Below are 23,827 nucleotides of genomic sequence, written 5' to 3' on the forward strand. Positions count from 1 at the left end.
CAATAACAATGAAGAAAAATGAAAGAATAAATTAATAACAAAACATTATTCCTACTGCACATATTTACAGACACCCCAAATTACATCAACAGTCAGAAGTGCATGAATAAAATGGATAAGAAAAAAGTTTGGTGCCTTGGTTTGAACTCTCTGGTGGCTCTCTCTGACTTGTCAGACTGTTGGCAGGGATTAAATTGATGCTTTCAGGCGGAGAGATCTCCTGCTCTGTCTTCACAAAGACATTTAAAGTTAGATTATTAACAAGTGAAAAGTTGTAAAGCATTTTACTAGGCTCAGGGTAGGCTACTCCCAGACAAAAAATAGGTACATGTTAAATTTCCTTACGTTTATTATAACCAAAATAGCATATTTTTACACTATTTACAGTGCATTCGAACTCTATAATCAGTATGCGTGCAAGTTATTTAGCACAATCATTTTTAAAGGTCAAATGAAAATATTGCAAGAAGCTTCTTAAAAAATGACGAGAACATTTCTGCAAATTCTACGCACGTGTGCAAAACAATGCTGATTCTGTAGTAGATATTGAATTAACGAGAAAAGCTCAAAGATATTGAGCAGTAACTTACCTCAGCTAAGAAAATGCTCTGGAAGACACCCATAATGCTTTCAAGAATGAAATCAAACCTCGTGTTCACCTCCTATATATACTGTATACTGTACACGCTGTTACTTTCATTTTCTTTTCAATGCGAATATTTCCTAAAAAGTTCCCGGGGATTCCCTCTGGAAAAACCACCGAGAGTTTGGACTACTGGGTGGAGAAGATCACAGAATCCCGAGCACACTAGAAACATCTCAAATGATCCTGAGATAAGTGCATTGCTTGCAGGTGTTAGTTTAATGTATGCGTATTACATTTCATGAAATAGAAATAGTTAATATTAGTTACCATGAGTGAACTAGCAATACTTCTACAGCATTTATTAAACTTGGTCAATGTTAACCAACAACTCCAGCGTTATGGATTTGACACTTTTTTATAAGGCGCAACTAAACAAACTATGCCTGTGTGCAGCACTGAGGAATTGCAAAAATGTCGCGTGCAGCCGGCCATCAGTCGGAGGAGCATGAGACTTCTAATCTCAGGGTCGTGGGTTCGAACCCCACGTTGGGCCCTGCGCTATAATCAACCAAAAAAAGTGTACGTGCGTAAGATTCTGTTTTCAAGTAATGTAGTATCATCATCAATATGTTACTGTTTCATAAGATGATTTCGACACGAGGGCCATATGGCCAGCCAGGCACTTTAATTTGGCCTGCGATTAAGTTGAATGTATTGGGCAATTCCAGCATTGTGGAAGTGACGTTTTGCGTTATGGATGTGACACAAAAACACTCTGAGAATGTGTTACCAATAAACTGATTCATTATCAGAAAAAAAAAATATTTTAAGAAAGGGAAATAAACATGTCCTATTGATGTGACAAAAAAAGCAGATGGTTTTTGGGAGACAACAAACTAGGATTTCTGTTCATTAAAATGTCAAGAGTCCTTTATTTGTTATTTGCACAATTAACACTGGACATTGGAATTCTTATGACCATGCTCATAGTATTGTAGAACTATACACTATAAAGAATTTACAACACATAATGTTGAAACACAAGTTAGGTGTATAGGAATATTAAAGTGACAAAATTACAAGTGACTGTCCAAATGACTTATACAAAATGCAGTACAGATAAAATCCAATAGATGCCGCTGTAGCCCGCAGCGCACGTCGTGTATTCAGTTTACTGCTGCCTTGTCGTGAAGTAACGTTAGTGATTAAGTGAAAGTGTCAGATATGGTAACCCATACCCGAAATGTGACCTCTGCATTTAACCCATCCAGAGAGTTAATGTGCGTGATGCAAAAAGTATGCGTTGCAAGCCCGGCTAGCTCAGTCGGTAGAGCATGAGACTCTTAATCTCAGGGTCGTGGGTTCGAGCCCCACGTTGGGCGCACACTTTTAATTGTTCAAAAGTTTGTAGTGAGCGGTACTTGCCAACTCCGGTCCTATAAACGTGGTTCACGCTTTGCACTGGCTGATTATATATATTAAAAAAGCAATCGAAATTGTTCCTATGATTGTCTATATGTCAGAACTGGGCTACAGTTGAATAACTTTTGCAAGCGTTTTTGACTGCAGCAAAGTAGAGGGCGTGCGCCGTATTATTGTATTTAACGTTACAGCAGAGAAACTGCCTGGGCTATCAGAGCGTTTTTATTAAATTGACCAGCTAGTTTTTAGTAAAAGCATAACACATGTTTCAGATTATTTTAACTGTGTATAGGTCCGCTAAATCGTGGTGGTATGGTCTTTAAAAACCTCTTCAAGGTTTGATACGTAGCCTAATAACATGGTTATTTTCAAAAGTCAGACAAATGTATAAATTAGTGATCAGGAACATACGGCTCGCGAGCAGGGCTCTCACGCATGCATCCACTGTGAGACACACGCATTTCAACCAGTTCACACACCACACCTATCTGACACTGAGAAGTTAAGGGACAGTGTGTCCCGCTTCAGTTCATTATAGTTCATGGATGAGGCAAATTAAATGGGAAGATGAACGAAACTTGTAAGTTGCAACATTATGTTCACGTCAGATCACGGTCATTTTTTTCTGTGTTTTACTCACAGCTCCTGTTGACCAATCAATCAGAAGTTAGATGAGTCACCGGTCACCGTGCGAAAAACAACAGAGTGCAGATACGTTCAGTCAGACTCGTTCATGATAACGGTACGTACATGCAGTCAGCTTCAATCATTATACATTTACATTTAGTCATTTAGCAGACGCTTTTATCCAAAGCGACTTACAGAGAGTTCAGGGAGCAATAAGCGATATGTCATACAGGAGCAATAATACAACAGGTACTAATACAAAGTTACTAGTTTCAACAAAAGCCAGACCAATATCTGTTGAGAGAAAGAGAGAGGGTTAGTTTTTACCTACAGTGATATCGTCTGGGTGAAACGAGCTGTAGATCTCGTAGGTGTCGTCAGCATAACAGTGATACGAGAAGCCGTGTGCCTGTACGATGGGTCCCAAGGATGTTGTGTAGATGTAAAAAAGCAGCGGTCCAAGCACCGATCCCTGAGGGATCACAGTGATCATGTGGTGAGCAGTGGACAGCGAGCCCCTCCATGACACCCTGAAGGATCTGCCGGAGAGGTAGGATTTGAACCAGCGGAGAGGAACGCCTGAGATTCCTAGAGATGACAGGGTTGCTGTATCTGGTGATTGACAGTGTCAAACGCTGCAGATAGGTCTAACAGAATCAGGACAGAGGATTTAGATTCCGCCTTGGCTAGCCGCAATGCTTCGGTGACCGATAGCAGTGGAGTCTGAGTGGAGCGGTTTGTTTTGAAGCCAGACTGCTTGTCATCCAGTAGTTTATTCTGGGAAAGGTAGGAAGACACCTGGTTGAAAACTGCCCTTTCAAGTGTTTTTGCAATAAAAGGGAGGAGAGAGACAGGTCTGTAACCGTCGGTAGTAGATGGGTCCCAATGTGGGTTTCTTAAGTAGGGGCGTGACCTGGGCCAGTTTGAATGTGGATGGATTTAAGATTATAACTGTCAGTGATGTTTTTCAATCGTTTTCTGTTTATTCCCAGGTTGCATGAGGAAAGTCCAGTCTAGAACCTGCCCTGTACGGTTTGTGGACGGTTGTTTAATGAGAGAAATGAAACATACTTTAAGGATCCCCACTGTACAGCAGCGGAGGACTATTTATTCTGTTCATTCACTGAGGGACAACCCAAGACGTCGCTCCCTCGCTTGCTGATCTTTGGTTGGCCAGTCAATGTAAGGGGGCGTTTCATACCGCTCACCCGTGGAAATCGATTTTTCAAGCTGTGTATTCGTTATTTACCCCTGAAGTTAAAACGAAAAATCAAGCCGAATTCTTGTTATTCCGTTTTCTGGATGAAACGAAGATGGCGCCGTTTTCTCACTCCCGTTTGTTCAATTTCAAACTGAAAAACAAATGACCAAAAGATACACGGACCAATCACCCATCGAGTTTGTCGAACTTGCATGCAGAACTTGACATGCAAAAATGATTTGCATGTATTATTTTAATTTTGACATTTACAATCATTATTACAATATCAAGAGCAATTATCGATTAATTACAATTGAATTAGGCAATGAATAAAATATAGATACATTAAGAAATGTGAAAATTCTGTAAATAACTACTAACATTTATTTACCTTAACAGTACAGAAAAAACTGAGATATGAGGATGACGTCGTCTTGCTGTGTAGATGCAGCAAATCGGGAATCACTTTAATAAAACTCAGAAACTCAAAAAATACAAATCTGATACAACTCAAATGATGAAGATATGTCATTTGAACGTAACAGCGAGTGCAGATCAGAGACGGTGGATGTAAAATGCTGCAGATCAGCCTTGTTTTCTAAGGATTTACAATCATTGTGGTTATCTGAAATAATTGCGATTATGTAAAAAAAATTGCGATGAGGCGATTATTTAATAATTGTGACAGCCCTACTCTAAACTTTTGATAAAACTTGTGAGCCCTGCTCGCGAGCCACACGTGTCTCTTTGCAAAAATCTTATGGCTGGCCACGTGGCTTACTTTTCCCAAAAATACGATCGTTATGAAACATCATAATAATAAACAGTATATCAGTGATATTCTTCAGGTTACCCGGTCTAATGCACTTTTGCAGCGCTATGCGCAAGTGTCACGACACTAATTAACGGCAATCTACGTTTCCACGGTAACCTCAGATTCAAGCTGCCCAGGTCGCGAAAAGTTCAGAGGAGCGTCATTAACTCGACGTGACTGGACTGAAACCCGTGCATGAAAGTCATGGTGCTCTAAAGGTGTTGCCTTGCTTAAAGTATCAAATGTTTAAAGTTTTAAAATGCACATTGCAGCAAAGAATCCTGTGGGCGATAACAGACGGAAGGAACACTTCGTCAGTAAGTCATGCGCACTTTATGGATGCAATCTCTCATATGAACAATATCAAGTCCATACAGCTCTCAAGGTTGACAGAGGAGAGTTTCAACACCGGTATGTTAGAGTCTTGACCACATTCTAACCGAACTACAGAGCTATCGGTCTTTGTCAGACCCGTGTGTTTATCGTCCGTGACGTCACCGAGGCGCCTTTTTGGAGGTATCGTTGCGTTGAGCAGCAGTGCTGTAATACTTGAGTCCGGACTCGAGACGTTCTTCTGTGGTCTCGGACTTGGTCATTGGACTCGCCAAATGTTCTAGATGGTCTTGACCGAGTCCGATGATATTTTCTCCTTCCAAACAAACCCACTGATGAAGCATTTATGTTTGCTTTAGTTGGACTCTTGAGTTTCATTAAGTTAATTATCTTAACTCTTGGAGTAGGTTACTTTTTTGATGGGTGTCAAGCTGTAAAAAAAGATGATAAATAATACTAAATGACTGATTTGAGTGTCACAGCGCTAAGATACTGTGCCATATTAAACTATTACTGTGATACTGCTCCTCAACAATTGTATTTGAGCACACTGTTATAACAGACAATGAAAACCTAACGTTAAAACACAAGAATCAAGAACCCAACTAAAGAAAATACTGATCACGATAATGATGTTTGTTGAAACATTAATTGCGGTGGCAAAAGTGATGTTGATTCAATGCAGTTAACACTGACAAGTCAACAAGCCAAGAATGGGAACATTTTCCATTGGCAGCCCAGAATGTGATTGTTACACTACAATAAAAAGACTGAAAATCTGAAGTTGCACTTCGGCTTATGTGACTTTGGTGAAATTTCTATACCTAAAGTACATAAAATGACCTAATTTGATCCGCTTTTGTTCATTACAAATAAAGTATGTGGTCTTGTATTTTTGAAGAGGATTATATTTTTTGTCTCTGTCTGGACCGTCTCATTTGGACTCGGTCTTGACCTGGACTCGAACCTCATTGGACTTGATTTGGACTCGAACCTCTTTGGACTCGGTCTCGACTAGTCCTGGTCTTGGACTTGACAAAGGTGGAATTGACTACAGCCCTGTAGCAGTGAACAGAAAATATACGGAGCGGTACAGTAAAGACCAATGAAACCGTCACACTGGAGAAACAGAGCAAACCAAGTAGGCCTACATACGATACTAATATGACCTCACCAAAGATGTCAGGAACCGTAACTTTGTCATTCATTAACAACACAGATCCATACTACCTGGCCGCATATAGTCAAGTGCCCCGGCATCAGGGCTAGACACCTTATACTGGGGGGGATTGCACCCACAACATATTGCAACAAGAACGTACCATTTTATCTCTAAAATGAAGCGAAATTGAATGAAGAGGATAGAACAAATCAGCATTGGTACCTTACAAATGGCGGCAATACCCATAATGCACTTAGATTATCGCGAGTGTGACATCACCTGACAAAGACCGATTAGCAGGATGCTAGGTATGTTTGCCCTTGTTATCATGTTCGCAATTGACAGTTCTGGGACATCATTGACTACCATAGTAGGAAAAAATGATTGTATCATTTTTTTTTCCGTTCTGTTGAACACAAAATGAGATATTTTTTATAATTTAGGAAAGCAAACCGTTCTGGGCCACTTTTGACTACCATTTTAATTTCTCCTACTATAGTAGTCAATTATGTCCCAGAAATGTCAGTTACTACATTTTTTCTAAATATCTTTCTTTGCGTTCAACCAAACAAAGGAATATTTACAGGTCTGGAACAACAAGGATTAACTCATGACAGAATTTTCATCTTTGTTTGGAGTAGGTATCCCTTTAAAGATCCGTCAAATCTGTACGAAAAGAAATGGTCAGTACTAGACACGTGACCACATTTTGCTGAAATCCTTTCTATTTTCTTGTCTTACTACTAATATTAATAGTCTGCACTGCCATCTGGTGGCGTCGTAAGAAACTACAGTATAAAGCTCGTGCTGTTTTCTACATGCTCGATATACATACTCCAGATTTAGCTGTAACTGTTGAATTACAAATCTACTTTTAATACATTTGGAATTAACACTGTAGTTACTACAGCTCCTGCTTATATTAAACTTTGGATTGGTGGAGTTTATGGTAGCTATGACGTCATTGAGTGTGCAAGGTTGGTGGTTCGAGCCCACCCAGGGACGACGCCCGCTTTTGAGTAAAATTATATAAGTATGACCTCACAATCAGCAGCCATTTAACAAAGTGTTTCTGGATTATTCTGCAGCTACATCATAAAACATTTATATTATGCACAATCACGTGTCTGTTTACTGAATGAAGGGTCAAAACTTAAAACAGCGTAGTTCAACCTATATGAGTTCAAGAAGCCCCCTTTTGTTGAAAGACACACATATTTTTTTGAAAATGCCATAACTAGAAGAGGGACTGGGGGCAGTTTCCTGGACAGGGTTTAAGATAGTCTCAGACTAATTTAAACGTGAGAGATGCCTTGATCGAAAACAACTTGCACTGACGTATCTTAAAATGTATCACTGCGATTGTTTTTTCTCAAGATGCACACAGTGATGTTTTTTTGTAAAGTATGTTTTTTTTTAAATAACTTAATTATCCTAATTTAACTAAGGCCTAGTCCTGGTTTAAGGTAATCCTTGTCTGGGAAACCGCCCCTCCATGTTTTGAGACAATGCTTAAATTAAAATCTTATTTTAAATCCGGAGGGCCCCTTGACCGTTTGGTGGGAACACTGTTTTAACAACATAATAATAACAAATAATAATAAGGTATAAATATTTGCCTCGTGTGATGGACTTTACAAATAATTATAAAAAATATAAGGGACTACATGGTGTATGACGTTTTATTAATAATTGTAGACCTACTAAATTAATAAAATGAATGTCACTATGTCTATGCTATTTAAATATCCGGATTTAAAAAAAATAAAAGTATTTTGTAATAAAATTATAATATTTACATTAAAAAACAGACTTTGCCGCTTAAGAAAAAACGCTAAATTTTCCGTCCCTGGGTGGGCTCGAACCACCAACCTTTCGGTTAACAGCCGAACGCGCTAACCGATTGCGCCACAGAGACCAGATAAGTCATGTGTTGACGTCACGTCTACTTTACTACTGCAAAAGATATTTTATATGATGCCACTAGATGGTGCTGCAGACTAACAAACAGAAGAACGAGCAGGACAAAGCCCAAACTCAGATGCTAGAACAAATGTCTACCTTTTCGCATCCGCTATACACAAAATCTTATAACTTTAAAATCCTACAGACAATTGCTTGTGTTAATTTTGCTAATGTATTGTATTTGCAATTATACCGTATATCCTATAATTTCCCTGTTTTTATATAATTGCTTTTCCTGTTGTTGTTTTCTTATGGCTCTTTACTATAAAATGTGTTTTCTGTAAATCTGTTACGCAACAATGCATACTGTTGCATTGTAGTCAAATGTTCCAAAAGCATTCAGATGGGTTTGACCAAAACAATAATAATTTGATGCGTTACATTATTAAATAAAATAATAAATGTACTTCTTTTTATTATGTTCATTTTTTTCTCTGTTATGTAAGGAATTAAATAGCCTACTATACAAATATTATAGTAAAAATTGTATAGATTTTTATTATATCTATAAAAATGGTGATGAATCAAAATCCCACCGGCCCACTGTTGCAGCCAAATGCTGACTTGTTACTATATAAACTGAAAGATGCAAATTTATAAGATTCAAGTATGTTGAACTATGTGACAAAAGTATGTAATAGACAACTTTTTAAAAAGAGTAAACACTACAATTACTAATTCAAGTAAACTTAAAAAAACGTAATATCTCACCTTGTCCAGCAAATCTCCATCAGAAGACATGAGTACAAACATATTTCCTAGACTTTTCTGTCAGCACAAGTGAGTGTCTCTTTTTGAAGTTTATTTCTGAGAAATACATAAGAAGTAGACTGATACTATACTGACTTAAAAGAAGTATAACTTTAATTTCATGATCATGTAAAATGTTGTCCAGGTTGAATCTTCATGTCATTTGAGTATTCGATCATTGTTTTGAATACATTTGAAAGTGCGTCGGTGCTGGAGTTAGTTAGGGCACCTGTATGAAAAGAAGGAGGTGCATTTGTCAGCTGGTATGTCAAGGTACAGAAATGTTATAATCAAGTTCAGTTTAACACAGCTGATGAGTGTCAACTGACCAAATCGAGACATTCAAAAACAACACGGATAAAACCAAGCTGTAAAAATACATCCTTTCCTTGTTCTTTTTAAAAGCATACTTCTGAGAATGAGGGCGAGGTGCAGGAATGCACTGAACATTTCATCTGAAATGCCATTTTCAGTTCACAGAATATAGAGAAACTTTGACAGAGAAAACGTAACGATTTAAGTGAAAAGGGAATTATCATTTAATGTGGCTGAGTCATATGCATCAAAGAGATCACATTTGAATATCGTTATCATTTATATTATCTTGTATTTATCAGAACCAAAGCTCATTGAACCTTTGTGGAACACCTAAGATCACTTTCGAATTCCACAATTTAATTCACATCCATTGGTGACAAACTATGTCTCAACCTCTAGAATCTCCATTTTATTAGAATATATAAATGATGTAGAAAAAGTGATGTAATAACTTTCTCATCTTTTTTTGGTCAGCAATCATCTGTTTCTTTCATAAGAGACATACTTTAGGTCTGTATTTTAAAGCTTTCATGAATCACATCCATTTAGTGTAAAGTTTCATGCGTATTCTGGATAAATTCAGTTATAAACGTTTCGTTTCAGCCAAGAATTTTGTTCATCGGGCGCATCACGTGTGAGGAATTAAGAGTCATTAAGACAGAAGTGCTTCAACAGAACATGCCTGAAATACACCACATGATGAGGTCACTGCGCTTACGTCATCACGCCTCATCTTGTGTGCATGCGGATGTTTTCTAGGCATTCATGCACAGCTCAAAGTAAAGAAAACAACATTTTTCAAATTCATATTTGTCTTTTAACTTGAAGACGGGATGTTTGCATCTTTCAGTATCAGCATCACATTATGACAGATTCACAGCATTAGAGAATGTCACGTACTGTATACAACTCATTTGGGTACAATTAATCCAGCGCTCCATCATTTTACTCCAATGTTTTTTTGTTCTTGAATTTGAAACGAAGAAATCCTGCTTCATCTGCATGATTCCAATGGGACTGACTGGTATGAATGTAGATGATGCTGGAGGATGAAGTGCTCAGTTGTGAAATCATTGTTATGTTCTGCACGAGCAGATGCAGTCGACGTTCACATCTTTCAACAAGGGCGCCGTTTCTGTTCTTAACAAATAACCATGCTGATAAAACGAGGGTGAGGCAAATGAGTCAACAAAGAAAACTCGTACTACAGGTTATAGCTTTGGCCGGAGTAAACGGAAACTATTTTCATGGGGATTTGTAGCCAGGGTTAATCATGTCAGTGGTGTAAACAAACGTCAGATCAAAGATGTGTGTTTATCATTAAGAGACCTCGTGGATTGAAGGAGGAGTAACACTGTAGTACTGCTGTCTCCGCTCCGTGAAGTTTAGAAGGTACTGCAACACCAAGGTGAGTGTGTAGGCATGAGAAAGCTTGATTTCGGGCGACATCCCCTTTTTCAGCGGCTTCTGAATGCCTCGGTTTAGTGAGATCTGTCTCTACTAAAATCTGTCAGATGAATGATTTCAAATTTCAGCATTTACTCACCTTTCTTTCTTCCGCAGAACACAAAAGAAGATAATTTGAAAAATGTTCAACACTGGCACCCATTCACTTCTATTGTATGGATCAATGCAAGTGATTAACAACATTCTTCAAAATATCTTCTTGTCGTGTTCTGCCGGAAAAAGAAACTCATACAGGTCGAGTATATGGTGACAGTATTTTTATTTTTGGGTCACATTAAGAGTAAATGTAGAGGTAAAGAGATCGATTTCTTTCGAGACATACTGGTGTTGTTTTCACAACCAATCAATCACACCTAAGTTGCATCCTAGCAACCAGATGCTACTTGTCATTCACAGAGTTCTGCATGTGCTCCGCCCCTTTTTGGTTTGTTTTTTCACACAGAAACACACAGCGGGCAGCGGGGACCAGCCTGGAGGGCAGGAGAAGAAAACAACGAGAAACCAAACAAACAGGTAAGTCACAAAACTACAACTGAGACCTGGATTTAGACAAGACGAGGGATGGGTCAAAGCGCTACACGAATGACAACGATCAGGCGCAAGACAGTGAAAACACAAGGAATAAACAGGGAACTAATAAGGGGCGCAAATAGATCGCAGGTGCAGGTGGTGAGACAATAACAAGCAGATTAAATGAAAGAGGAGATGACGACGGCACACATGGCAAACTGTCAAAACATATGGAATGTGACTAAAGACAACAGAACATACAAAAACACAATAAATATATATATATATATATATATATATATATACTGTATTCACATATAGAGAGAGAGAGAGAGAGTAGCAGCATGTAGGAAGACTACAGGCTAAATTTGTCGGTCCAAAGTCCAAATGGATGGGATATCAGCCTCTGGTTTATTATTCTTACATGAAGTGGTTGAATTATCAGGGCTCCTTCAGCTTTTGAGTGAAACTGACAACATGACCAGCACTTCCTGAACTTTCCCCAGCGTGCAACATTAGATTAGATAGCAATACCTTGTTTTCTGTGCATGACTAAATAGCCCAATTTTGACACTTGAGATTATACGTTCTTGATCATTTATGAGTAATTCTTATATAGTCATGTTTAGTGTTTCATTGCGTTGAGCCTTGGCATTTAGACATGTACATTACATTTTGGTTACTAAAACGGCAATAGCAAAAAAAGAAGAGATGTGGTGTGGTGGGGTGTGTTCAGTTCACCGTGAGGATCAATGACGTCTAATTCTCCATCAATCCAAGTAGGGGGATATAAAGTGGAAGACATCTGTTAAACAGTCTGCTATTTCATAATATGAACATTGTTTTTAACAAAGTAATATTAATTTTTGCCAATATTAAAAAAAGTATTTATTAAAGTTCATTATTATAAAAGTCACAATTGTTGAAGAAATGGTTCACTCAAACATAAAAGTTCTGTCAAAATGTACTCACCCTCATATTGATTCAAACAATATGACACAGATATTGTATGACTTGACTTTCTTCCATGGAACACAAAAAGACGTAATGGAAGGACATATTTCATTTGGTGAATCTAGTACAAAGATCTCTATTTATCTGAAGAGTAAAGCCTGAAGTATAGTTCCCATTTCCCCCCTACGCGAGGGTAGGGCTGGGTGGAGTCGCGGAATATAATGTCAACCGTAAGAGATTTTTCTATTCCGCGAAATGTAAATCAGTAGGCGTGGTTAACTCCGCGCTCTGCAAGTTGGGAGTTATGATGAAAAAAAACTTGTGAATTCATTCACCCATAACACATGAACAAATCACACATTGTTTTGACCTTCTTTCAGTCTGTAGTTTCATGATCCGCTCCAGTGCAGCGCGTTCTCTCTCACCCGCAGTGCTCGTGCAGGGGTGCAGGGATCTGTGCGTGCATATTAAAAAAAGCTCATTCTCACGTATTTCAGAAGTCAGGTCGCTTTTTAAAGCTGTTAATAGATAACGCATGTGGAGTCACCAGAGACTCGGAGTGCAAAGACAAGCACGAGAATAAACAAACCTAAAGACACAGAGTCACAACACACTAAAAGTGCTCATCTAATAGAGAGTGAAGAGCGATAAAGACCTACAGTACAGACCCCATGAACACCAGTCGTATACTGTACTCTCATTGTTTGTGCATGTATTCATACATCATTGTTATACCTGTTGTCTATCTTCCTACTGTAGCCTATACATATAGCCAGAAGATAAATATAAATCAATAAAAAAAATCTGATTATCAGAACTTAATCTGATATCTTCAGTGCATTTTCATAACTTGCCCACATTTTAACTATGGTGAGCATTTAAATGAACTGTAATAAATAAAGAAAGTAAATCGATCTAAGAAAAATGAAGTATAAGACATAGAATTATAACAGGAGATTTTCATGAAATATATCGTTACCGTGAAATAAAATGACTCATTCCGTGAAATAGATTTTTGGTCATTCACCCCTACACAAGGGACAGTGCACGTGACACAAATTTCGTCAGTGTTGGTGGAGTTACCTCCAAAATGTTATAAATTATATATTACTAGTTACTGTCATTTAAAAGTAATTAGTTATATTACAATATTACTGTCTTTGAATTGTAATGCATTACACTATTTTTGCGTTACTTTTGAGTTACTTTAATCAAAATAACCACGAAAATATGACTGCCCTGCTGAAAAAAAACACCACATAAATTCTAATGGTTTCAATTATAACTCCATTGGAAACCATTAGGTTTCATTAAATACCTTTTGTGCAGTGTGTTTTGAGAATTAATTGAGTATGATTTGATGGTATTTTGTTTCAATTACAACCAATAAAATTCCCATCATAACCATTAAATCCAGTAGAATTATGTGATGGTTTCTATCACTTTTTCAGCAGAGTATGCATTCTAAAATGCTAAAATATAGTTTAGTGCTGCTCCAGTTGAGGGCGATGTGTTAATGCATAATGATTGTGCTCATCAATGTCACTTTTTGCGCGGCCATCCAATCAGAGCGCAGGAGGAGCGGGACAAATACCGCATTAACTAAACGGCAAATACCTGCAGCTGATACAACCTTATCTGTCTACGTTGCCTAAAAACAATGCAGGAATTAATACTTTAGGATTCGAGTGTCAATGTCTGTATCAGGTTATATCCCTGGACTACCACAATATTAAAAAATGTTAATTAAACAAACTATCTGCAAAACGAATACTAGTTTAACAATACTTAGGCGGACATTCCGTATCAAGGCAAACAATGCGCCTCAATGCGTTGTCGAGCGCCCATAGTCGGCGTTTTCAGACACGTTTAAATACTCGAGTGAAATATATGGAGCCTCAAATATAAGAGGCACAGAGAAGGGAGTGTCGATTCAAGGTAGTAGAAGAAAACCTAACCCCTGTAGGCACGGAGAATTATTCCAATATGTCCTAATTCGCATGCGTCAAAACCCATGCGTAGGCGATGATTCAAAGGAAGTATGCTTTGCATGGCTTTCCTTTCGGCTGTATAAAGAAAGAAAAAAGAAGTATACCACAAACTTAATACAACAATTTCTTCCAACTAAATAGTTATTAGTTGGAACAAAAAAGCATTTCTCAAAATAAATTAAAATGGATAATTGTTTTCTTCTCCCACTTTTTTCGATTGCTGTATATGCTTTTGCAATCATCAACATGGGTCCTGTTTACAATCTTAAAACGGACATACAGAGACATACTTGATATCATTTTATAGTCAGCTAAGGAGATTATGTCATCTGGGAAAGCCTGAGGGTGAGGACATTGAGATAAGTCTCATGTTTGGGTGAATTAACTTGAAAATACGTTAAACTCCAAATTCTGGGCTGACAAGAAAATGGCTGTTCACAAGTGCCTCAATCTGTGTTTGCAGAAGAAACGAGCAAGAATACTGAGACTTGATATCAGACATGTATTTGTTGAGGCCAGATATGAAGCCTGAACATGAGTTTTACCAGGAATACAGCAAGGTAGAACTGGAAGAATTGATAGCCACCAATCCATATGACTACAAACACTGTAATCTAGAAATGAAAAGACATGATCTGGCATATGCCAGGCCTATTCATGAGCCGGACGTCTGTATTACAATCAGTGGAAGAGAAAATGTGGGCAGATCTTTTCCTGGTGATGAAGTCTGTGTGGAGATTGAGAGCAGAGAACAGTCTCCGCAGGAAGGTGAAGTGCTAAAGGGAAAAGTCACTGGATTGATGAACAGAGATATAGACAACCTTACCTTCATCTGTAGGATGATGGAACACCAAAACTTCCAAACTACCAAACTTGTCACGCCTGTTCACAATAACATGACCAGAATATTGACAATTCAAAAAATGTCTGGACACGTTGAAATACGAGAACAGAAGAATGGATGGTGGGTGACGAAGCAATTCATTAAGGATTCTGGGAATCATGAAATGTTATTTGTCAAGGTTATGAAATGGGAAAACAAAAAATATCCTCTCGGGGTGGTTACAGGAGTAATTGATGATGCTGTTCAGCTTCTCAAGTTCCAGCTTGGCTGTAAAGATCCGCCATCATTCAAACCACAAGAACCTGAAAATGCTAAGAAAAGGAAAGATTTGTGTGACGCCATAACTTTCACAGTTGACCCTAGTACAGCTCAAGACCTGGATGATGCCATTAGTGTTACTAAAATCAATGATGACACCTACCAGATAGGTATTCATATCACAGATGTGGCGAGTTGCATTAAAAAAGATAGTAAGCCAGATGAATTTGCCAGAGAACTTGGCAAAACCATTTACACTCAAGAGAAGGAAGAGGTGACCTTCATGTTCTCAAGAGAACTGAGTGAAGAGCATTTAAGTTTGATACCAGGAGAAAAACGTAAAGCCATATCTTTGCTAATAGACATTGACAAGGAAATGAGCAATATTGTATCCTGGCGCTTTGCTTTAACCCACGTTATGTCTAATGAACGTCTGTCATATGAAGATGCAGACAAAATAATTCAGGAATATCGCTTCGATACCACAGAGCCTCTGCAGTTCTCCGGCGTGGAGGACTGTGTAGCCGTTGCCTGCCATTTCTCTGAAGTGCACAGAAAGTTCAGGTTGGAAGGGGGGTGGCCCTTAGAGAAGCAACCAGGGCAGAGTTGCTCTCACGCCATGGTGGAGGAGCTCATGAACCTCTACAATAACGCTGTAGCTGAAGAACTCCTCTCTAAAGACATCACAAGGGATCTCACACCACTGAGGTGCCACAGGCAGCCAGATCCCGAACAACTGGAACAGTTTCAGGAGAAATACAGTGACCTAATTCCCATGTCACTTTACTTTTCAAGTATGTGTGAAGCAACTGAGAGTATCGGACAGGGTGCAGAGGAGGTTTGGTCAACGCTAGAATTCAACAGTATAAGGAATATCCGTGACAATGACAAGGGGCAAGTCATATTGCTGAACATTTTCACCTCTATTTTTGAGAAAATGGAAGTTTTTGCACAGAACAAAGACTACTACAGTCTGATGCAATTATTAACTTCAGACGAAATCCATCCTACCCTTTGGCATATGGTACAGGAGTTTCATGACATTCAAAGAAAAGCTGTCATTCTCCGGTCCTGCTCCTCAGTGGATTCCAGATTGGGCCATTACGACTTGCGGCTGAACGCATACACCTGGGCATCATCTCCTATGAGGCGTTATCTAGACCTGATCCTACAGAGGCTTTTGCACACCATCCTCTCTAAGAATGAAATAAAACAACCAGATTACACAAAAGTTGAAATCGACGAGTTCTGTCAATCTGGAACAGAAGTAGAAGAGAAGCATGATGCTCAAGTTTTGATGCTGAGGAAGATTCAGCCTCCCTCTTTTAAAACCGTTGTCAGGCTAGCGGTGGTGGACCAGCTAATCCGGGATAAGCACGATTTCACAATATCATTTCCACTACATCCCATGTCAGAGGCTATCGACATCATGTACAGACACCTTAAAGTTGTGTCTCAGCCTAAATACAACGAAGAAAATAATTCCACTACTCTTGTTTGGAAGAGGCGAGTATATTCATTCAAGTCTTCCCAGATTTCATATATATCCAAGCCTATCAAAAATGTGATCCCGGTGTCCGGTAACATGTGGCAGAAGTTGTTATCTGTCACGAAAGAAGAAGACTGGGCCAAGATTGGGCAATGCCTCCGTGACATGAAAGCAGAGGCAAAAAATGAAACCTCAAGCCTTGTGAAGGATGAGACTTCTTCAACAGAGAAGCACCTGAAGGTACTAACCATGGAACTGAAGCTAGGAATGGTTGTTCAAGTGCAAATTGGGACCGAACTCAAGGATGGTTTTAAAGCACCTGTAGTGAAACTGCTCAACATTAATGAAAACTTTGAGATCTGTTTGGAGCACTCAAGAAACCCTACTGAGTGCTTTTCCAGAGTAGTATGCAAGGCATCACAGCCCTCGTATGGAAGCTACAAGGAGTACCAAAGCATCTGGAGTCGACTCTGTCAGATAGACACAGCTTACAATGCTCTTGAAGAAAACAACAGTGTCCTAATAGAGGATGTGCCCATTAAATGGATCGGGGACGAAAAGGGTCTTTTTCACATAACGAAGACTCAAAAAAAACTATGGTCTCTACAGTTTGACCTTAGGAATTGCTTTCTATGCATCAGGCTTAGGCATCAGAAAGAAGCGAACTGTAACAAAGGAGCGAAACCATCAAATTGTTCGGAAGATTTGGACCTGCAGGGTCCACTACCTTTCACCTGGGTTGCACATGGAGTAGCCACCAAATCAATGGAGCCGAAGGACAAAAACAAAGAGCAAGCATCAGGCCAAATTAATTTTGAGATCATACAAAGCTCTATGCATGTCATCCCACCTAAGGTTCTTGATAGGAAAACAAGATTCACCATTGAAGTCATTCCCAAAAAAATTCCATACCTGTAAGTAGTGCGCACCTTACTAATACATATCCGATTTGTTCCCAGTCTCGTACTTTGTAACTTGCGCAATTTCTTGCAGACTAAGGGAACAAGCTGTTGCAAAGTTAGGACAAGCTAACGAACTGTTGAAAAGTGTTGCCACTGGACAACTTGAAGATGTGATTTGCGGTAAGTAAACCAAAATGAAATAACTCAATTCAAGCAGGTATATTTAAGGCAGTCTTTCATCTTTAGAGTTCTCATGGATTATCTTAAAGTTATGAAAATTCCTTTTATAAAATCGCATAATTTTGTTTTACTATTATTAGATGATGCAGATCAAAAGATCAGCTTGTACACCATGGACAAGAGCCTGAAACTGCCCTCCTTGAATAAAAGCCAACAAAGAGCAGTTGAGGAGGCTCTGAGGAAACCTTTCACAGTGATCCAAGGCCCACCAGGTACACATTCAAAACTACTAGAGGTCATTGGTTCAGTGCTTCTCAGAATTTCAGTATTCGGGAATTCTATATTGTGACTTAACCTCAAATTATCTTATTTGGGCTACTACCCGAGTTGGACTTGTGAACAGTGTGCTTATATTCCATTTAATTTGTCAAACAGGTACAGGGAAAACAGTTGTTGGTATTCACATTGTTTACCAGTTTTTCAACAAAAACAAAGAGTTTCTATCCACTTCCTCCGATTCGTCATGTGCATCTCAGAAACAGCAAAAAAAGCCTGCTATACTGTACTGTGGACCTTCCAACAAGTCTGTGGACATTGTTGCAGGTGAATTTTCATTTGGTGACCTTCAATGTTAAAGAAAAACATTGTCACGCTTCCTTTAAGCTAGACTTTTTCGAGGTGTGGATGTGTCTGTTTATTTTGAGTATATAGCAGGCGTAACGTGTTTTTTTTACCAATTAACTGTTTTGTGTTCCAGAGCAGTTGTTGAAGCTAAAAGGAGTCCTCAAGCCTCTGAGAATCCACTGCGATCAGATGGAAATGCGCATGTATCCGTATCCAGGCAGCGACCTAAAGCTTTGTCGCAAATCCCTCCGTGATGAAACACCAAAAGAGGAGCTCAGGTAAGATCTTTGAGGAGCAAAACTAAGGTGTCCAATGATGATCAATCTGCTTAAGAAACTCAACACAAAAAACCACACTTGATCAGATACATGCTACAAAGAATGCAAATATATCTATTGCACTTCAAATTTTCTTATTTGTCTCATTTTCTCAGGGATATTACGCTGATGTATCTTGTCCGTAAGCCTGAAAACCCTTTTTCGGAAAAAATTAAAGACTTTGAAAAAAACATGACAGAGGATCAAATAGACAGGTAGGTTAGACCTAATATGTATAAAAATGTGTATATAATGCATAATGGCAGAGTTTATTTATTTATTTGCATGATTGGAATTGCAAAATAGATTTGGGATTTGAAATAAACTGTATTTGGTTTATTGGTTATTATACTTCTACAGCTAATGCATCAGCAATGAACATGAAGTATAAAAATGTATTTTTACAGCTACAGGAAACTGTTGAAAGAAGCTCAACAGCACGAGATTCAGAAGTACGACGTCATTCTGTGCACCTGCTCATCAGCACTGAATCCCAATCTACAGGTGATGGACTTCCGGCAGATTCTCATCGATGAATGTGCCATGGCAACGGAGCCGGAGGCTTTCATTCCTTTAGTTGCCCACAATCCACAGCAGGTGAGTGATGTCATGATATATCGCAATCATGACCGTGTCTAAGGCACAGAACTGTTACGACAGGATTGTGATTCATGAATCCATTGCTGGGTCAAGTACTTTCTAGGACAATTTAAACCAGCAGTAGTGTATGTCCATGTTTTACCCAACCATGGGTTGGCACAACCCAAGAATTTTAGAGTCTATAGCTAAAAATTGACTGAAAAGGCTTTTCTCACGGGTTGTCTATTTTAGATTGTGTTGATGGGTGATCACAAACAGACACGACCGATAGTGCAGTGTGCCATTGTTAAAAAGATGGGCATGCAGCAATCTCTGTTTGAACGCTACATGAAATTGGCCTTAATGTTGGACACACAGTACAGAATGGTAAGCACTAAAACAATTGTCTCTGTGTTATTAACAAAACTGATCAACACAACAGAACTTTATCATAACTATAATGTCAATGCTAATAGAATGAAGCCTAGACTGTAGTTTAGACAGAGTACGTCACATGCAATGGTCTTTCGTCTCTTTTCTTCTCCAATTGTGTATGTTAGCATGAAGAAATTTGCAGGTTTCCGTCAGAGGAGTTTTACAAAGGCCAACTAAAAACAGCAGCTAAACGTGGACCCTGTTGCCTGCTGAACAAGTACAAGCTTCGTACGGCCATCGTGTTTGGCCACGTTGACGGGAAAGAAGAAAGTTTGGTGGTGTCCACAGAACAGGGGAACGAGAACTCAATGAAAAACGCTGAAGAGGCAAAGCAGGCTGTAAGTCACGGTCGAAGTCACAATCATTCATGTCATGAGATGAATAAATGGAAATTCTGTCATCATTTACTTACTTATGCCATTCAAAGAAGTGTGAAGAAGCAAGACATCTAAACAAACCAAAAACCCGGAGTGATAACAATCAGCAATCCTAAAGATGATGTGACAACCTAGATAAAACGTTTATTAGATCTTTGTTAATGCATATAATGGCGTTGTTTTGACTAAACATTTATGAGTTTTTGTGAATCATAAAGTACGTACATGCGTAAAGGGCTAGTTCACTCAACAATCAAAATGTTTTACTCACCCTCATGACGTTCTACACGTTTTAAGACCTCCCTGCGTCAAATAAAGATATTTTTGATGACATCTGAGAGCTTTCCAGGCCTCCTCATTGACATCATGGTAATTCTCTCTGCCAAGGTCCAGAAAAGTACTAAAGACATCGTTCAATGATATGCGTTCATGATAGCACCACGACGCTGGTGCATCCGGGTTGTGCGCCGAACGCCCGCATGGCGCATGCGTCTGCCCTCATGCATGTGTCACGAGAGCACCACAACCGCATGCGTTGGGGCACGACTTGGGTGCGCATGCATCGTGGTGCTCTTGTGAACGTGTGACGGGGACTCGCAGTGAAGAGAAGAATATGTTAATTAAAGTTGTTATTTTTGGTTTATTTGCACACACAAAGTAGTCTCGTAGCTTCATAAAAATGTTTAAAATGTTCTTTTTTCTATCACACATTATTACCTCTTCCATAAGGTTATTCTGGGTGTGTCCAATTTGATCTGGCCAAATAACACATCACATGATACAAGTAGGAATATTTCAAAAGGGCTTGAGGGTTGTAGCATAAGAACTTTTCTGCTAAGCATATTCTCAGTTAGTCCAACATATGATTTCTTGGTTGTTTTTCCAGGTCCGTGTGGCAAATCTTTTGATCAAGCGTTCACGTGTCAACCCTGATCATATTGCGATTCTGACTCCATATAATGCACAGGTGTCTAATATCCGAGAACAACTGCAGAATTGTGACATTGAAAATGTCACCGTTTGCACAATTATGAAAAGTCAAGGTGAGTTATTCCGGTTCCGTGATCCTATGTTGTGTACGTGTACTGCAAGGTCGACACATGCCGCCTTCTAAGATATCCAGTTTTCACCCGATTTCAATGGAGTTTCCTTTGAGGAAAGTGCAATCCCAGAATGCACTGCAACAATAAAAAAATCTAAGATGGCATATGAGTAATTCATTTGTTATTATATCATTTATTAACATCATTTTATTTTCTTTAGGTTTTAAATATTAATACATTATTAACATATTCATATTATATATGCTAAAATTATTAAATATAATATTATTGAAGGTGAGTCAAATTTACAGAAATATTTAATTGCCGTAACTTCATTTAATTTTCAATGTATTACATTTTGAAATGCATGAGTCAATAAAACTGATTTACTGGGAAAAAGCACCTTTGCCGACTTGATTGTAATCATTTAATTTAGTTATGAAATGTATTAAGTATATGGCATTTAAACAGACAATTTTACAAAACATATTTATGCTAATTAGAGAATTGTATCATTAAGTTGGCAATATTCTGTCTATACAGATGTGTCTATGGCACACTTTATAGGTAGCTGTATATGTAGGGCAGGTTTTGGAACATCGGTTTGAAGAGTCTTAACTGAGAGTGTTAACTGTTGTGTGTACAGGGAGCGAGTGGCCGTATGTGATCCTCTCTACTGTCCGTTCCTGCTCTATGACTGACACAGACATGAACAGATCCAGTCAAGCCTGGCTGTGCAAAAGACTCGGATTTATCACTGATGAAAATCTGGTTAATGTGGCCATAACACGTGCACAGGATGGACTTTGCATTCTGGGTAAAGAGTAAAACATACTCATGCATGTATACCCATTTTTTACTATACATTTTATCACATTTTTTGCTTCTTGTTTTTTTTTTGTCAGGTAACAGTGACCTCTTAAGATGCAGTGATCTTTGGAAAAAGATCCTGGATCATTATGACAGAGAGGAGTGTGTGGTAAATCCAGCTAGTGATATTCAGGTTCAAAGCGAGTGTGAAGCTGCCGACAGAGACACCGTTAAATCCAGTGCAATTTGACACTGGTGACCAAGAACCGTCCACTTAAGCCCTGTTCTACATGAAGAACAGGGCTTCCACAGTATTTTCATGACTTCTTTGGGTCACAATTCCCTAATGTTTTGGACTTTCAGGCTCATGAAAAGACTTTTTTATCTTTACTTTGTTTCATCATGTTGAAGATTATGCTATGAGATTTAAAAACTCAAAACAGGTCAAGATTAAGCACTTAAATTGACTCATTTATAAAACATTTTTAACAAATTACTGACATAAAATGTGCACCCTGATGTGGTCAAACAAACATATATTTTATGACTTCGATTTAAAAAATGCGTAATGTGAGAATTGAAAATTGGGTTAAAAAATAAAAATCACCCTTCCACCCTGTTAGAATACCTTAGACGACAGAGTGGATCACGACAGGGTGGATACGCTTAAGGAAAAATCTGTCATAGATTGTGTGTGAATGGCATTTAGAAAACAAACATCTCTAATTCATGCTGATGATTTTGTCCTTTTTAATATGAATATTTCCTAAGCCTACATTTATTTGATATGCAGCCAACTGAAAGGCATCTAAAGCTCAGACAAACTAAACAAATACTGTCCTATCAAATGTGATTCTGTCTGTCATGATCCTGCCTTACCTTGTCACGCTTTTCTAGTCTTGTGGCAGGATCATGACAGTCCCACGTGTTTTGTGTGGAAGGAAGCACATGGTCATTGTTTGTTATGATGGCCATGTACTCTACTGTCTCGTCTCTTGACCCCGCTCCCTTGTCTAGCTTCCCGCCAGTGTTTCATTCCCCACACCTGCCTATTGTAGCTATCCCTTGTTAGTTCCCCTAGTTAATGTCCTGTGCTGTTTCGTTTTGCCTTGTCGATGTGCATTACCTTCACTGATCCTTGTTCCCGTATACCTTGTCTAGTTCCTGCCTTGTGTCAAGTTTAGTTAATCCTGTTTCTCTGTTTTGCCTCCTCGTGGGAAGTCTTTGTTTTGCAATTGTTTTGTAGTTTTGATTGTTCTGTTAAGGCTTTCACCCCTCGTGGGTCTTTATTTTATTAATAAAAGTTTTGTGTTACCGTACCGCTGCCTGCACTGGGGTCCTCCATCCTGACGTTCATGACACTGTTTGTGAAAACCCAGCTAAAGTCATTGTTTAACATAAAAAATCATCCTACATAACGTAGGGCTGTGCAATTAATCGAGAATTAATCGTAATCGTCAATTTTGGCCTTCAACAATTACAAAAACAAAATAATCGAGGTAAAACGATGATTGTGCCACATTCCATTTTGCAAGGATCATCTCTTTTCTCGTGGTATAAATCCACAGCGCACCCCTTTCCTTACAGTGGTTCAGCTGTGCTATTTCTTTACATTTATTTTTCAGTTGAATTCACAGTTTAAAAGCAAAATTATTTATTTTCTATGTCGTTTTAAAAGTTAATGAGTAATCGTGTTAAATAATCGGGATCTCAATATTGGCCAAAATAATCGTGATTATGTTTTTTGTCATAATCGAGCAGCCCTACCATAACGTAAAGAGCATTCTTTGAAAACATAATCTTGATAACTTTAATATTGAATGAGTAATGTCATGTCAAATATTGAAACCATAGTGAAATTAATGATTG

General features: G+C 38.6%; 1 protein-coding gene, 1 long non-coding RNA gene and 2 other non-coding genes across 7 annotated transcripts; 2 read left to right on the forward strand and 2 right to left on the reverse strand.

Moving 5' to 3' along the window:
* Positions 1 to 132: 132 nt before the first annotated feature.
* On the reverse strand, positions 133 to 9,062 carry LOC130552203 (uncharacterized). The gene is made up of 3 exons (XR_008962691.1): positions 8,822 to 9,062; positions 591 to 3,987; positions 133 to 229 (listed from the first exon to the last, which is right to left on the reverse strand). It is a non-coding gene; the product is annotated as an uncharacterized LOC130552203 (long non-coding RNA).
* On the forward strand, positions 1,896 to 1,968 carry trnak-cuu (transfer RNA lysine (anticodon CUU)). Its single transcript has one exon. It is a non-coding gene; the product is annotated as a tRNA-Lys (tRNA).
* trnan-guu (transfer RNA asparagine (anticodon GUU)) lies at positions 7,990 to 8,063 on the reverse strand. Its single transcript has one exon. It is a non-coding gene; the product is annotated as a tRNA-Asn (tRNA).
* A 934-nt stretch (positions 9,063 to 9,996) lies between the features above and the next one.
* Positions 9,997 to 23,469, forward strand: helz2c (helicase with zinc finger 2c). Of its 4 annotated transcripts, none has more exons than XM_057330280.1 (14): positions 9,998 to 10,586; positions 10,742 to 11,158; positions 14,564 to 17,605; positions 17,685 to 17,773; positions 17,914 to 18,045; positions 18,209 to 18,376; positions 18,531 to 18,675; positions 18,831 to 18,929; positions 19,122 to 19,311; positions 19,546 to 19,680; positions 19,854 to 20,066; positions 20,992 to 21,148; positions 21,795 to 21,965; positions 22,054 to 23,469. In XM_057330280.1, exons 3-14 carry the CDS (start codon positions 14,601 to 14,603, stop codon positions 22,206 to 22,208), a joined length of 4,659 nt encoding a protein of 1,552 aa, XP_057186263.1. In that variant the 5' UTR covers positions 9,998 to 10,586; positions 10,742 to 11,158; positions 14,564 to 14,600; the 3' UTR covers positions 22,209 to 23,469. The 4 variants fall into 4 exon arrangements, with proteins under 4 accessions (XP_057186281.1, XP_057186263.1, XP_057186252.1 ...); XM_057330269.1 differs by having other exon boundaries at positions 11,088 to 11,158; XM_057330289.1 differs by having other exon boundaries at positions 9,998 to 10,570; positions 11,088 to 11,158.
* Positions 23,470 to 23,827: the final 358 nt, after the last annotated feature.

The sequence above is a fragment of the Triplophysa rosa genome, linkage group LG1 (assembly GCF_024868665.1).
Source record: "Triplophysa rosa linkage group LG1, Trosa_1v2, whole genome shotgun sequence".
Taxonomy (NCBI): domain Eukaryota; kingdom Metazoa; phylum Chordata; class Actinopteri; order Cypriniformes; family Nemacheilidae; genus Triplophysa; species Triplophysa rosa.